This window comes from Botryllus schlosseri, chromosome 10 (assembly GCF_051294905.1).
Source record: "Botryllus schlosseri isolate E-star chromosome 10, Bs_hap1, whole genome shotgun sequence".
Taxonomy (NCBI): domain Eukaryota; kingdom Metazoa; phylum Chordata; class Ascidiacea; order Stolidobranchia; family Styelidae; genus Botryllus; species Botryllus schlosseri.
Genome location: NC_137245.1, coordinates 850,161 through 867,524, shown reverse-complemented (window position 1 = coordinate 867,524; position 17,364 = coordinate 850,161). Strand labels below are relative to the sequence as shown.

The following is a 17,364-nucleotide window of genomic DNA, read 5'->3' as shown; positions in this document are numbered from 1 at the left end:
AACATTGTATATTAACAATCGTATCACAAAATATGACAGCATGAGATAAGAAAGACCGTTTAATGTACCATTCCAGATGGTACGCAAACTGCTGTTGACAAAGCTTATCACGTTCCAGTTACGTAAAATGACAGGACACTATTTCGTTGCGTTTGGCTCTACCTCAGTGGTTCCCAACCTTTTTCCACCCACGTACCATTTTGAGGTTTTATGCAGTGCTCGCGTACCACCTATAGAGTTACGCGCGTTTCCACCATTTATGACGTCATAATCACGTATTTGACCTATGCGAGGTCTATTGAACTAGGCCTGGGATGTCAAATATACGGCGCGATTTAATGATAGGCTTACTATGTGCACCAAAATCGCGAGTGGTCACTGGTAATGTTAAGTAAGGAAGTTCCCATAGTCGCGCGCAGCGTGAAAAATTTCGGCCTCACTAATGAATTTCGTCATTGAGATTAGTAGTTTTACATATTACCTCAAACATTTATCCTTTCTCATCCCGCGTGATCAGATTCACTGGTATAGAGTTGATGTAGGGGTGTTTTCGAAAATTTAAAGCAAGTTTTAAATTATGATGCATCTTTGGGTAGGCCAATTGGTATTAGTCACTTTGTAGCATGCTGTTATTTCTTGACCTCCCATCAGGATTTTTAGTATAGTGAGGAGCACACGATTCCGAGCTGATATTTCATGTGAGTCGCATCATTTTCCACTAATGTTCGCATCTGTATTGTGGGGCTCTGATTGCAAAGGGTGCTACTACATTAAAATCGAAAAATGTAATCGCAATGAATCGTGCGCAGCGCGAAGAAAATTTCAAGATTAATTAAAATCGTTCAAGAAATCGGGAGTCAATTCGTAAATTCGAATTGCAAGTCGACGGCCGCCAACACATACTAATTGAACTGCGTGTTTACGGTCACACAAATTCCCTCTTACGACCACAGGTTGGCCACCCCTGGATTGAAGCAAAGGGAACACTTAAATATGTTTACTTGTATCTTCGGTAATGCCATTGTTTTAGCGGTTCTTAACTGTATTCAACCGGACAAACATCATATTTTCGCATTGCTCGCAAATAATGGTGTTGTGACTAGCCAGAATGAAACCCCTACGATCCGTGTATTATCTATATATGGTTGATAATAAAGCATTCCAGCGAGAAGCAATGGGACGAGGCAATTTTTGGATTCCGTTGACTGGTCCGGCCCGCGAGCGATTTCATGACTTCGATCCGGCCCGCGATGCAATTTGAGTTTGACACCCCTGAACTAGGCATTATCAGCCAGGGTTGATGGGGTGTATGGAATTGTATTTTTTTCACCACCAGTCACATGAAGAACAGCGTAATGAAATAACAACACACAGCAAAAGTCAATTTATTTAATGCGATGGCTGCATTTGTTTATTTACCACTAGCTTGTCGATGCTTGGCATACGTTTACTTACAGCGCATCGAAAGTCATGTATGGGCGCAACAAGTCGGTTTCGTTTCTTCGACTTGATAGTCATTAGTAGGGCTGGGCATAATGATTCGAGTACTCGAATCTGAATCGAGTATTAATTTTGATGATTCGAGTCGAGTAGTAAAACACGATTTTTTCGAGTAATGAAATTATACGCTTCCCGCAACTGAAAGGTAATTTACTAACGAGAATTATAGTTTTGATACTAATTTTCACTGAGGAAGCCTTGAAACCTTGATTGGCCGTGTCGCAGCATACGAGTCATAGTACAAAGCTACGAACGTTATTGGAAATAACACATTTCCGAAGTCATGATCGATCCACAACATTGTCAACAAGTGCAATGAAATCATTATGGTTGGAAAAATACCAAAGTTTCTTTATTGTGATGGATAACATGCGTTATGTTGTTTGTGGTGGCATAAAAGGTACATATTCGAATTTCAACATAGTATATGCTGTTGTGACGTCATAATGACTGATACTCGAATACTCGACTCGACTCGAAGCATAATACGTGATTCAGAATCGAATCACTCAGGTACTCGATTATGCCCAGCCCTAGTCATTAGGGATGAAAATCCTTGCTCGAATTAATTCCCACGTATAAGGGAAAATTAGCAGCTGGGGAATAGCTTGAGACGACGGCTTCAAAAAAAACTCAAAATCAACCTCACCTTAACTTATAACTCCCTTCGATCGAAAAAGACAGAATCTACTCGCGTACCACCTCGAAGACCTTCGCGTACCACTAGTGGTACGCGTACCACAGGTTGGGAACCACTGCTCTACCTGAAATAGTACTAGTACTATCTGGCGTATGCCCAAAATCGCTCTCGGGTGTATTTATCACATCAGCAACGTTATCTGAGAGCTGCATAATGTCGCTTAGGTCTTCGTGTCGGCGAATGCACAAGTTGTGGATGCACGCAGTAGCAACAATTATCACGAGCGAGTTATCTAATCTGGTGCGCAGTGGAATCATCAAGCATTGAAACCTTTGCTTCCATACACCAAACGCTCTTTCAATTTTAATGCGGATAGATTTATGGGATCTATTATAACGCCTCTCAGCGACGGATTGAGGATTTGGGAGCGGAGTCATCAGATTTTGCAACAGTGGGTATCCACTGTCACCAAGAAGCAGTTTGTTCGTTCATGCCAGATACACAGGAAGTGAGCTGGATTCAAATATCCTGCTGTCATGAGTCGATCCTGGCCACCTTGCGACAATGTGCGTGAATTCCATTGTAGAATTGCAAACAACTTGTACATTTACAGAGAAATAACCTTTTCGATTCCTGAATAACTCTGCATTAGGTCCACCAGGTGATCTAATTGGTATATGTGTACCATCTATGAGTCCAATTACCTCGGGAAACTGATGCTCCCTATGAAATGCCATCTGTTCTAAATTGATTTGATGCTGCGTGTTTGGAAAGTTTATAAATTTTCGCTTTCTTTTAGCAATTGCTTTTGACACCTGGTGAACAATTCTGCACACTGACGTCCTATCCATTTGCAGTAAGTCTCCGTCAGTCCTCTGAAAATGTCCTGAAGAATAGAACCGTAGGGTTGCAAGTAGTCGGTAGATGGGAGGAATAGGATGGCTCCTTTTGCAGTCGTATTGAAGGTCGTCTTTTATTATCTCCAAGAGTACCATGAAGGAATCCTTGGACACGCGATAACGATGTACAAACTCTCCGCTTGATAGGTGCTCCACTGGATTACTCCGGTCTCTAACGATACGCCTTGGTATACTCCTGTTGTTCAAATTGTAGAGCAGCATGATCGAATCGAGATGATAGTCCATGGTAAAGTGGTTTGATGCCCAATAAACTACCATAAACAGACTACCGTACTGATATAGTAAGCAGAAGCAGCTATGAAATATTCCTGTCAACAATGGCATTAGCAGGCATTAATTTATAATTTAGACAATGAAGATAACCATGTATACGTTTTGGATAATGCACTGAACGGCAGCTATCGTTTATCAAGCAACAAACGCCCGAAACTTATGCGTAGGATGTTTTGAAAGCAGTGCAAAACAACCGTTCCGGTTCGTCAGCTCAGATAAATGCGTCAGTCATGCGTCATTTACGTGGCTAATCATAGATTAATTAATTACTAGTCAATCACTATCCATGCCCTGGAATTTAATCTGCTGCTTAATCAGAAATCAATTAACTAGTGATTAGGCCCTAATCTGATTAGCATCCATGCACCCGACCCATAAATAGAGATAACAAGATGTCCACTGTCCAGTCCAAAGTTGACTTGATTTGAGTTGACTGTTGCATTATTTATACAAATAGGTGCTATGGTGCTAAGTAATTCATAATTTCTTAATAAATGCCAGTGAAGAGCTAGTTGAAATGAGATGTCTTGATTTTACAAGACTGTCTTGGAAAGAAGTCCTACTGCAATGTGATCACTGCCCTATGAATATCGAAGTGGAAATTCAGGAGGGTAAACGACGGGAGTAAATGGTGCCCGTTGCATCAATCAGTATCAAAAAGTAGCTCTCGGGTGCAAAAAGGTTGGTGACCCCTGCCCTACACCCTTCCCCAACGCATCTAACCCACCCCCCAACCCCGCCACCACTCCGCAACGAATACCCAACCCAATCCGCAAACGCAAACGAGCGCCATATACCGGCGGCTCCTACTACGACCACCACTACAATTTGACATCGACTCCAGCGATGCGATGAGATGAACCGAGCGGCTACGACCTCGACTACAAATTCAAATTCTGCGACGGCCGAGACGAGATGACCCGATGAAGGAAAAATCTTTTCTTTGTGAAATTATTGATATTATATGTACATACTTGAATAAAAACCACTCAAACGGAGAGTGAGGATATTAGGGTTAGATATCGTGTCCCTCACCCCAAACATAATCTTGGGATACCCTAAACCACCTCTAACTCTAATATTCCCATACCCTAACCCTAATATCCCCCTTCCCCCACCCTACTATCCCCCTCTCCTACAACCATAATATACCCCTTCCAGTTCCCACAAAGGCAAAAGACAATTTATTTGACGTTTATAAATTTTATTGTCTTCACGTGAAGCATTTGTTGGTGTCATGGGGAACACTGTTTCGATCTGGGGCGTATATCGAAGAAGCGCCTCACCCTCTAGTTGGGATTTATGAATCCGCCCCGAATCCAGATCTTGAAGACGTATATATAATTCATGATGTATCTAAGCAAGCTGATATATTGGAAAATTTGCTGGTTCGTTTTCATGCGATTTTGTCGTAGAATTTTGGACGTCTGTAAATGTAAATTGACGACCTTATGCGCGCGCAAATGAATTCAACCAAAGTGTAGCCTACTTTCTTGCAGCGTAATATAAGCGTAATTGAACCATTGAAACTGATTTCTATTAAGGCCCTAAGGTGCAGCTAGACTCGTAAAATTTTCAAATTGCAATATTTTATGAACAGTCAATCATAGATTCTCAAACATTAATGTGTGAGCTATTCATACCCAACTTCATATACTGCATAAATTTCAGCATTTCACAATAATTCCTTGGGCCAAAATTGGTGGGGGGAGATTGGTGAATTGGACGCTTAGCACGGGGAAACGCCTGCCTCATCAATGGAGGCTGAGAGATTCTAACCAATGCTCAATAAAGTGTCCTGAGGCCTCTAACCACCTGCTGAACTGCTTGAAACTAACGAATTTTCGAAAAAATTACCAAAATATTTGTTTGGTACCAGTACGGTGCCGAATTTTCTAATTTTTTCATAAAATTCAGATAAGTAACATAGTAAGTACACCTAAACTCCTATAGCAAAAACAATAAGTTCAGCAGGTAGAACAGTCTTACTGCTTGTACTGAGCCAAGTTTGATCAGGATTGAAGGTCTTCTGATATCAAAATTTGCTGTCCCCGTGACATCATATTACCAAAAACTAGACATGGTTGAAAATCAACTTTGAAAATTGAAAAATATTTTGGTGAAAAAGTAAAGCAGCTATTTGAAATTTGTTGCTTTTAAATGGTGCAGGCATGCTTTATTCAGCATACGGCCAAATTTGAAGACAATTGAATGTGCCAAAATGCAAAATAAGTCGTATAAAGTATGAGTGCTTTGATGATTTTTTACTCAAACGGCCGAAACCGACATTTCATTGTAATTCCGAAGCCAACACACTATTAGGATTTCGTCTGTTGGTACTGGTACTTGAATATGCAACCAGAAACTGCTAAAAGTGAGGAAAATTGGTATATTATAAATGCGAAACATCCGATATCACCAAACAGAGTTATAAAAAGTGAGTTAAAATACTTTAACTGGAAACTGAGCAGTCTATACAATGACTTGGACTCGGTCTCGAGTCATAATTCCATGACTCGGACTCGACCCTCTGCTCGCTGACTTGGACTCGGACTTGACTTGGTGGTGAATTGAAATGACTCGACTTGACTCGAGTCAAAACTATAAAAGTGAGATTGACTTGTGACTCGGAGCCTTGTGACTTGGTTACAACCCTGGTGATGGCCATTTAACTTATCGTGGAACGTTTAGGATTTAGGCAAAACGCTGGTTATTGAGGTCCAAGTATCAAAGCCTGTCGTCGGCATCATCTCACGACAAAGTAAAGACAAAAGTGCGGCAATATGACAGTAGCTATTTAAAATTTGGTTCTGTTCTTGCTCCACATGATTCCACTCGGCCAATGTGTCTTGTATGCAGCTCTGTTTTGTCTAATGAGGCAATGAAGCCTAGTCGGCTAAAAGATCACTTCAAAAGGATGCATCCCAATAAAATTGGTAGCGACTTCAACAAGCTTAGGAATGAAAAAATTGAAACTACCAACAATTCGAAGCCTCGTTTTCAAAACTGACATAAGGCAAGTAAATGGTCTGATTGCCGCTCACAATATCTCATTGATGATAGCAAAAACGGCCAAGCCACACACTATTGGCAAAGAGTTTGTGCTACCGGCTGCAAGAGAAATCATTGAATCAGTCATGAAACAAAATGCTTCCTCGGTTTTAGGTACTGTATCGCTTAGCAATGGTACAGTTCAGCGTCGTATTGATGACATGGGCTCTGACGTTCTTCAACAACTTGTTGCAATTTTGTCTGTGGTTGAACATTCACTACGAATAGACGAATCTATTTCGGATGACCATGTAGCACTGCTGTCGGGATATGTGCGATTTGTGTATGATAAGCTACCTCAAGAGGAAATGATTGTTGCTATTAGTCTCCCTACAGACACTCGTACATCAAGTATCTTCAATGCAGTACAGAACTTCTATACTGAAAATGGAATTCCGATGAAGAACATACTCCAATACGCAACAGATGGTGCACCGGCTATGGTTGGTAAGCATCGTGGATTCATCGCCCTTATGAATAAGGAAATTCCCGGACTTGTGGCAATTCATTGCGTAATTCGCCGACAGCATTTGGTCGCTCGTAAACTCAGTCCTAAACTGCATGACTCGTTAAATATTGTGATACAATGCGTAAACAAGATTAAAGCCAATTCTCTGAATGATAGGCTATTCCGATCAATTTGCTGTAAAAACGATGAAGACTTTGAACGTCTTTTACTCCATACTGCGGTACGATGGCTGTCCAACGGTACTTGTTTGAGTCGCTTTTACGCCCTTTACGATTCCGTCATCGAACACCTGTCTACTATTGATCAGCAATTTGCTGCAGTAGTGAAGCCATTGAAAAATGATATTGCTTATTTAGCAGACATTTTCAATGCAATGAATGAAGTGAACCAAAAACTTCAAGGAGAAATGATCACTCTTGTCAGGTGCAAGAGTATAATTACCTCATTTATTTCAAAGCTTTCTTTCAACAAACAAAATTTATGCCGAAACCTCCAATCGAATTTTCCAAATCTCAATGAAAATGATGTCACGGAAGATGAACGACTAAAATACTGTTTGCATTTGGATAGCCTTGAGAAAGATAAGAGAATTCGATTTGCGGATATTGTAGACCTGCATGTTCCAGGTTGGGTACTGGTTTAGTGGTTTATTTTCATAAGTATAGAAGTGCAATATGACAATAAATGATATACGTATCTTGGGATGGGGGTTGTCTTGTGGGGTATGGGTGGATGTGCTATTTTTGAAAGGATGACGCTCATTCTTTCACTTAGCAAGTGGAGAGGGCGTGGTCCGGGTTTTTCTGTTCGGGATTTGCTAAGCTTTGAGGTGGTTCAGGTTTAGAGTCAACTGTTGGTTGGGTTATGGGGCGGAGTGGTCTTTGGCTCTTTGTATGGTGGCTGGGAAGGGGTGTTTGGGGCATTTGGGTGGGGGGTGGGGTTGTATAGGTGCGCATTTTTATTCAATATATATACATGAATGCATGAGATGTAATAAGATAGAAGTGGTGATAGTCTGGCGTCATGGTTTGAGGTTGCGGTGAAAATAATCAAATTACATTATTCTCGCGATATGCATATTACATATATCGGATATTTTGGCGTTCGCGCGCGCGTTTGTGGTTCGACTTTTTTTTTTCGACAGTTTTTCGCGTTCTTTCAACTTCTGTTTTGCTGTCGTCTGGTTTTCGATAATAGGCGTCTTCTTATGTTTTCGATTTCGGTGTTCGCGTCTTCTGCGTATTCATTTTTCTTATCGAGCGTCATCTTCCATATCCATATTTCGGTCTTCATATTCATGAAGGTTGTGATGATGATCTTCTTATGTGGTCCCGTGTAGATGTTTCGGTAAATCTCTTCTATGGACACGTTGATGATGTTTCCGATTACGTCCTCGATGTCCGCCCTGACGATATAGAATATCTTTTTATAAATTGGACATGCGTTGAAGATGTGATACATGGTATCGTGGTTTTTACGGCAGAATTTACAATCGTTTTTCAGGACCTGGTCTTTTCTCTTGGCCCATCCAGATTGGTTTTTTCTTGCACCTGAAAAGTATGCCTCAGTGTTCATTCTGTAGGATATTACCCGTTGAATATTTGATATTTGATGTTTGATTGCCTCTTCGTATAACCATATTTGCTTCCAATTTGGTGTTTCTTGGTCATCATGTTGCGTTTTGGTTCGAATTAGTGCGACGTATATCTCTTTTTGGGTCAGTTTCCACGTTTGTGTGTTTTCTCCTCTCAGTGACTCGTATGAGTCTATTTCCTTCTTCCAGTCTCGGGAGGGCGCGTATCTGTGGGTATATAAGTTGTTATAGAGGTTATTGTTTATAGACCTCACCCTGGTCCCCATATTATGGATTGCTTCCGCGTGCCATATCTCACTGGGTGTTGTAATAGATTCGATCTCTTGTATGCGCTTGGCGTTCCTGGCATGTATTGTGCTGGCCACGTCCGTGAATCCTATTCCCCCGTGCTGTTTGGGTCTAATTAGAGTGATTCTCGATTTCTGCTCCAAGTTTTCCGGACTCCACAGGATGTTGTAGATTATCCTTTCCAGTTCTTTTCTTCGTTGTTCGGTGATCTGAATATTGTAGTATATGTAAGTTATTTTTGTCATTATGTATGCCTTGATTGCCTGTATTTTCCCGATCCATGATAGCTTTTTTGATTTGATGTTGGCGGCCTGCTTTCTTACTTCTTTTATGAGGTTGTCATGATTAGTTCCATTCGCATCCTCCCCGTAGTGGATTCCGAGGATTTTAATTTTTATTTTTGCGAAGTGGGCGTGCCTGGAATCTTTTAGTCGTTGGTGGGATTTAGGGTTCATGGGTAGGATCTCGGTTTTTTCGGTATTGATTTCCTGCCCAGTGGCTTGGTACAGGCTCGAGTATTCTCTTAGCACTTGCGTTATTGAGTCTATGTCGGATAGGTATAGGGTGACGTCATCGGCGAATTGGTCGATCTTGTGGTACATTCCTCCAATACGTATTCCTCTTATCGAGTTGTTGTTGTTGATTCTACGGGCCATAGGATCTGCGCTGATGGCGTATAGCGTCATACTGCGAGGGCATCCTTGTCTGATGCCTCTCGTGTATGGTATGTTGGCTATTTGTTGGCCGTTTATCTCTATCGTAGCCATCGGTTTGTTGTATATTGCCCGTATGACATTTAGGGTCTGTGGGGAGATGGGCAGTTTTCCAAGAATTTCAAACAACATGCAGTGGTCTACCTTATCGAAGGCTTTTTTGGCGTCTATTGTCATCAGGTATCCTTCTGTTCGCTTTTCTTTATAGTAACGCAGTGTAGCTCGGATGTTGTTGAGGATGGAGTCCATTTGTCTGCCAGGGATACCTGCTTTTTGTGATTCAAAGATGTAGTCCACGATCTCTTTGGATAATCTGGAATTTAGAATTTTAGCCATAATCTTATAATCTATATTCAGTAATGATATCGGTCTCCAGTTTTTAATGTTTGTTTTCTCTTTCCCTTTGTGGATCAAGGTTATTCTGGCCTCGTTCCAGCTTTGTGGAATATTTCCGAATAGTATTGCGTTGTTTATAATTTGCGTTAATTTGCTGCCAATTGTTTTCCATACCGTGATATAAAATTCTACCGTAAGGCCGTCTGGCCCTGGTGATTTCCCTTTGTTCATGGACTTGAGGGCTTTCAGTACCTCCTCTTTTCGTACCGACGGTTGTATTCCAGGCGCATGTCGCTGGGTCGGGTTCGGTTCGTATTCTGCTATGTATCCGGCCTGCTGTTCGGTGTTGTCTATCCGGTGGCGCGTCCAGAGCTCTGAGTAAAAGGATTTGACATGGTTAGCGATCTTGGACTTGTCTGTTGTTATTGTCCCGTCGTCTATTTGTAGCTCCTTCATGTCGGTTTGTTTCGTTCTTTTTCGGAACTGCTCCCACAGCGATCGATGCGAGTTTCTTTCTCCTTCAAGATTATCAGAGCGGGTTAGCATCGTAAGTTTTCCTCTTACTTTTTGGTATTTTAGGCTCGGGTCGGTCTTTTTTCTCTTATCTATTTCATACCTTTTGCTTAGGTTAGCGATCTTTCTTTTTAGTTCGTCCCACCACTCTTGGAGTGATTCGCGCTTGTCTAGATTGGCTTCCTCCGTATTGATAAAATTGGCTATGATTTCTCTGTATATCTTGTCTGATAACAGATCTTTATTACATTTCCATTTTTTCTTGTTCCATTTGGTTGCTGGTTGGAGTCTGAGGGTCATGGAGGGGCTTATGTGATCTGCTACGTTGTTATTTTCGTGACCCGAATGTGTGACGTCATCAGCTATTTCTTCTGTTACATAAATTCTGTCAATTCTTCTGGCGCTTTTGGCAGTCACGTGGGTGAATATTTCGACTTTGGGATATTTTTGTCTAAAGATGTCTACCATATTGGATTGGGATACTATTTCTTGGAGTATTCTTGTGTCATTTCTAATTTCGAAGCTCCTTTTTTCTTTCGTATCTTTTTTGTCTAATATGGTATTAAAGTCACCTCCCATAATTATGGAGTCATCGATTTCATTGATATATTCTTTTAGCGCGGTCAGGAAGTCAGTTCTATTTTTTCGGGTTGGGCCTGATTGTCCGGATGGGACATAAACGTTCAGGACAGCTATTGGACATTGGTCTAGTCTGATTAGGAGGCATTGGGCCCTGTTTTCTATGATAATAGTATGTGAAAGGATTTTACCTTGGCAGTCCTTCCTCATCATTATGGCTGTGCCGTCGAATTGCCTTCTTTTGCTTTTCGAGTTGAGGTGTATAGTGAATCCCAGTTTTTCAGCCCATTCCATCGCGGCTGTTTTGTCGATTCTGTGGGTTTCTTGTATGAGCAGTATATCCGGGTTCGATTTGAGTATGTACTGTTCTAAATCGTTCAGTCTATTTGTAAGTCCGTTTACGTTGATCGAGGCTACTTTGATTTTCATTATTTCTTTGAGTTGTCTGGCGATAGCGATAGGTCGGTATCGTAGCCGTCTGTGCTGTCATGTTTTGTTTTCTTCTCTGATAATGTTTCAGCATTGGTGTTGCTGGACGACCCTCGTGCTCTTTTGTTAGATTCTGATACCAGCGAGTCTTGGTCTATAATCGTTTCGTTATGGTCATCAAAAGGTTCGGTTTCTGAGCTGACTCGTGGATTCGAGTCTCCTTGCCTTTCCTGTATGTGTGACGAGGCAGGGCTATCTTCTATGTCCATTGGTGCTCTTGTTTGGTCTACCTTCGGTTTTGGTAGTTGGTTCCTGGGTTTCGAAGTTATCTCCGTTTTTTTGAGCGCATGAACACGTTTGTTTTCCTTCGCTCTGGCTTTTCCGACTTGTACGAACCAGTCGCATATCGCCCCGTTGTTTTGGCTATCGTTACTAGGTTGCTCAAGTCTGACGTCATTCGTAGTGCCGAGTCTGATTCTGTTTTCTTCTGGTAATTTTTTGGCTTCTGTGTTTTTGCCTGCATCTGTTTCGATGTTTTCTTCGTTTTTGTTTTCCTCGTTTTTTCTCTGACATTCTCTTGCCACGTGGCCTTCCTCGTTACAGAGGTAGCATCTCTTTTTATAGATGTCTTCAGCGGTTCTGATTTGGCATGGGTAACCGTCGATGTAGATAATCGAAGTCATTTTATCCTTATCGAAGGATTCGACCCATATGTTGGTTCGCCCATTGTAGATTCGAGTGTTTCTTCTGTATACTCTGGTTAGAGCTACTACTGTGCCGAAGCCTTGGCTGTTTATATCTCGTCTTACGGATGGTGGTTCCGTTTCTGTCGGTATTCCGCTTGCTATGAGATGGGTGGCTGGTGGTCTTGGAAGTTCCATCCGTATATATCTGAAGCTATGGCCTTCTAGGCCTTGTTTCTCTATTTGTGCGTATAGAGCGTCTCTGGTTTTTGAGCCGTTTTTGTCTTTGAAGAAGGACATGATGTACATTCCCCTTCTCATTTCCCAGAGGGATTCGATTTTGTCGATGTAGCGTTTGGCTATCTCGTTTTCGCAGAGATCGTCCCATATTTCTTCATATTTTGCATCCTCAGGCACTCTAAGAAATAGTGATCTCGGCCTGTGGTGATGTACTGCTGGTCTAGGAGTGTTTCTCCTTAGCGCTGTTGCGTATCGTTCGCTTTGCATTCTATTCGTATTCCGATCCATTTCGTAAATCCAAGGTATATCCTAAGCCCACAGGTGGGCGACGCCCAAGCTCTGTCTACCTCTGTCGATGTCGCAGCAGTCGCACGTTCCGTTGATTAGGATTGGACGTCCTTCCTCGACGACGTTCAGACTAGCTACTAGACTAGATACTCATCCATTCTAGTCGGCCAAAAATGCAAAGGTTGGGTACTGAACCCGTTTTCTGCAAAAGTTTCAGACATTGAAGTTGAACTTCAAGAACAATTGATTGACTTGCAAAATGACGATGAAGTTAAAATACACTTCATCCAAGATCGATATGATATATTTTGGTGTGAGGTATCTGCCAAATATCAACTGCTGGGGAACGAAGCAAAATGTGGGTTTTGTCATTTCCCACATCGTATTTAGTTGAAAAAAGATTCCCGGCCGTGAAGCTCATGCTTTCAAAGCAAAGAAACCGATTATCAATGCATGAGCGGGGAGATCTTCGTCTCTACTTAACCAAAATGTGTCCAAACATTCTTAAGCTATGCGATAATCATCAGAAACAGCCGTCTCATTGAATTAATGTCCATATAAATCATTACCTTCGATTGATAAAATTTCTTTTGAGAGAAACTGTCGTGTTTTCGTTGCGGCTTATTATATCTGGAGTGAGAGGGTGTTAAGTCGAAAAATTAGGTTTGGAAGCCACTGCAATATACGAAGTGACCCTTGAAAATCATCGTAACAGTCTGTTTTTGCAGTTTGCCTACTGACGTGCGAGTGCCGTTCGTTTATATGCACAATTGCACATACTTGAGAGCGAATTAATTTCAGAATGTCCCGCTTTATATTATCAAACTATCCTACCCAGTTTACTTACTATAAGAGTCGCACATATTCGTAAACGATGTTACTCATTGACTGAAGGCAGCAAAAAATCTTTCAAATACTTTGGCAAAATTATTTTGGTTGCATACGGCACGTGCAGTGATGAACGATTACATACGTTGCCGAGCTGAGTTGAGCGCAAAAAACCTGTAAAATACTATAAAGGAGAAATTTCAGTGACATCAATCTCAACCGACGACCACTTTGTAATGAACTGATGCGTAGCGTATATGGTTGTCAGCCCCTTCTCTATGTCATGCATGCCTGTAGGAATGTAGCATACTAACTGAGACTTTAGTCACGAGCAATGATCCCTCTAATTTTTCACGAGTCTGTGATCGGTCCTTTGGACAGCCGTGCTTAACGACTACAAAAAGGTCATCACTTCGATTGGACTGCCGAATTATCCACCTTTCTCGTTAAATTTGTGGTTCTGACTAAACAAAGGTCATCTCATCACTTCGGATTTTTGTGCGCAGCTTAGATTTTATGTGCGCAGAGACCGTCTCAGCACTGCGCAAATTGCGCACGCGCGTAGATTACAGGGAACAGTGGTCACAAGATGTCAATGAAACTCAGATTTGGGTCGGCTTCTTATAGAGGGGGGATGAAAATGTTTCGAGCTGGATAGGGGGGCGATGAGTCGAATAAGGTTGGGAACCACTGGTCTAACTGAATTTAGAATCTGCGAAATCAAATTTATACCTCAAGATATTCCAGGTCACTGTCTTTTATTCTCTGAGAAATATTGAAGATCTGTACCGAGCTCAACAACGTGCTTAATGCAAACACGATGGTGTTTTTAGCATTGTCCATTCGACCGTCGAATAGACCTTGAGTATCCATGAGTAAAATAGCAATCTGCAAGAGCGATGCAATATTATGCTTATAGGTGAAAACAAATCAATTATAATGGCCTCAAATACCTCTTCTCCGTCTTTATCTACGGTGAAGATCTCTTTATGAATAACAATCCCAATCGTAACAGGGTTTCTTCCGCCTTTACATGTGAATCCATCGTGATTGATGATGGTGCCGTTTTCTCCCATCCACATGGAGTTGCGCCACTAACAAGAATTTATTACCGGTTTATGACCATCGCTTTTTTTCTCATTGGAAACTATACCTACCCCTTGATTTCGTAGGTACCGCAGAAAAAAGTTTAACATGAACGATTTTCCTTCACGGTATGCCCCCGATATGGAAATCAGACAAATTTTCCTTCCTCGTAATTTTGGATTTGTAAATACTCTTCTAATAGCTTCACGATCCAATGTCAGCTTACCGCGTCTCTCGCTAAGAATGGGTATTGCATTTTCCTGCGAACCTTTAGAAGAACACGGTACTACTATTAAATGATAGAGCCTAATTGTAGCTATCCTTATTCTACGTACCCATATCTCTTCGCTCTGCTCAGAGTTATATTCACTTCCCTGTACCCAACTACTGAGAATAATATTACGTATTTAAACATGAGATTAATTCGCTCGATTGGTCCTTAACGGGTAGTATGCACGACTTTTTCAGCGCTATTGAACCAGCATGTACCCAAGGTGTCTAGGCACCAGACATGAGGTAATCGTAGAGAATTACAGCATTTTCAAGTATTCGTAATCAATTGTTTTGCATTTGTAATTCAATGCTTTGTAAAAAGATGAATACTCCACTTTTTTGTTTCTCGAGGACTATTATTGACTACGGAATAAACTGGTCAAGGAATAATGCCATTATCATATTACATCATCGCACTTTTGATGCATCGGATTGATGAACCTAATCGCTATGATAAGATCAAAAGCATGAAATACGCGCTAATCAATTTGCGTCGAAGCTAATATTTTAACAATCCGTATTCGTTGGATATTGTATCTTCGATGTCCTTATATGATTAAGAAAACCACAACATATGCTCGCATTTTCACAAGGTAAACTCGTATTCAACGTTGCTGTCAGGCAACGAACGCCTATGCCATTACCCGGCCATTATTTACTAAAGATTTGAATCTGCTGCCAGTAACATAGTAATTATTAGTAGTCACTTCTAAATCATAGTAACATATGTCGTAGCTAGATCCTCGAACGAAGATTGGTAATGGTGAAGTTGTGCAATATCATGTCACGTAATAAGAAGATGCGACTGACCCAATTTTAACGCACTGTTAACGCGGTATATAGCAGAGATGAGCATGGATTAGGATTAGGTTTTGAAAAAACAGGATTTGTGAAATTTTGTCGGATTTGGACTAGACATTTTTTTCAGAACGGATTAGGATTTGGATTGGATTTACCTATTTTCTCGGAGATTGAAATGTCGTGTGGCGAATGGCGACAAATTTTATTCAGATCAGTTATTAATGTAATTATGGTTACTAAGTTATCTTGAATCAAGTGAATCGTTGGTTGTGAAAAAAAAACTTTCGAATCCCTCCATTGCATAAATTAGTATTTTTTCTGAATTTCCAGTTTGAATCGGATTAGGATTGGACATGGACTTGAATATGAAAAAGTTATGGATTAGGATTTGGATTTGGATTTGAAGGTTCGGATTTGGATTGGATTAGGACATAGAAATATCAAATCCGCTCATCTCTGGTATATAGCCTACGTAGAGCAGGGGTGTCAAACTCAACTTGCGTCGTGTGCCGAATTTAAACCTTCAGATCGCTCGCCGGCCGGACTAAAATGACCCTAAAATGTTACCTCAAAATATATGCCCTTGTTTTTCACTTGAATACCATATTTTCAAGCCTATATACGTGATATTATATTACTATCAAGGTGCTCCATTCTAGCAACACCTTTATTCGCAAACAATGGAACTGAGAAAGGTAGGATGGTTGGCCGGTTGAATACAGTTAAACCCCTGAAATGGGGGCATTAGCAACGATAAAAGTTTGAATATTTCCATACACCCTTTGTTTTAGTCGTAATCTGGCGTTCGCCCTGGGTATGCGTCAGTGGCGGCTCGTGACAATATCGGGTGGTGGGGCAAGGGCTGCAAGCGACTTTTTATCAAGATGACGTCACAATGGCGTTTTCAAACGTAAACAAGTAACTTGGTGGTACTAGTGGTACGGTAACACGAACTTCCCGACAACATTGATTTTAACGTATGTGCCGCGAGAGGTCTGCCGGTGAGCTGTGACTTGAAGTGTGGTAACTGCGTAAACGGCGTACGGAACAAAGATTCGACACGGTTCATGTTCGCACTATACCTGACTAATTATCTGCAGAAATGGAAATTACTATAACTCGAGAGATTGCGTAAGCCTAACTGGAAAGGTCAACGAGTTTGGACACATACGCAATTGTTATCTCATAGATTGGACATGTCATATTGAATCCAAAACATAATTCTGAAGAACTACGGATAGCAGCCTCGGAAATTCGGTCCCGGTACAGCATAGGAAATTTTGGCCTTGAGGCTGGAGACTGTCACACGACACATACGGCTTACGGTCTATAGTGTCTATATGTCTGCTGCAAAATCACCTTTGGAAAATATATTACCGAATAAATACGAGGATGAAAGCCGAAAACTTGGTACACTGTTACATGAAATCATCGAGAAGTAGCCTCATGACAGTTTTCGGTATGGTACACTGTCAAAATTAATACGAACAGACCAACACCGAATTTTGCGTAAAATTTACTGAGGAATAGGCTGATTAAGCGATCAGCTGTTAGCCACCATCGAAAACGAAACAGCTATCGGCCTATCGCGCTTGACAGGGGTTGTAATTGTAAGCAAATGGCCTGAAGGCCTCAATTTCACGGTGAAATTGACATTGGAGAATATAAAATAAAAGTAAATATTTGAATGCAAACCGAGGATGTTAGTAAACTGTTTCATGATATCATCATCTCATCACCTATCTCAGTATGGAACACAGTTAGCGTTAACACAGATACAGCGGCTTTTGCGTGAAATCCGCAATGCGTTAGGTAGGCTAAGTGTCAGATCAGCGCACATCTCTACCATACTCGACCTTG

The 17,364-nt window shown here is 41.2% G+C and overlaps 2 protein-coding genes across 3 annotated transcripts in view; both read right to left on the bottom strand.

Moving 5' to 3' along the window:
- Positions 1-15,335, bottom strand: part of LOC145448234 (atlastin-1-like) — a 60,195-nt gene extending 44,860 nt beyond the window's left edge. The window contains exons 1-4 of one of the 2 annotated variants that reach the window (XM_080326594.1): positions 14,766-15,335; positions 14,502-14,698; positions 14,298-14,438; positions 14,077-14,232 (exon numbers count right to left, since the gene is read on the bottom strand). In XM_080326594.1, the coding sequence (XP_080182720.1) occupies positions 14,077-14,232; positions 14,298-14,438; positions 14,502-14,698; positions 14,766-14,769 (498 nt within the window). In that variant the 5' untranslated portion in view covers positions 14,770-15,335. The remainder of the gene's footprint in view (positions 1-14,076; positions 14,233-14,297; positions 14,439-14,501; positions 14,699-14,765) is intronic. The other variant, XM_080326595.1, reaches the window with a different exon arrangement.
- LOC145448239 (intelectin-1a-like) overlaps positions 1-17,364 on the bottom strand; it is a 152,323-nt gene that overhangs the window by 82,472 nt on the left and 52,487 nt on the right. The gene's annotated exons all lie outside the window — the stretch shown is intronic.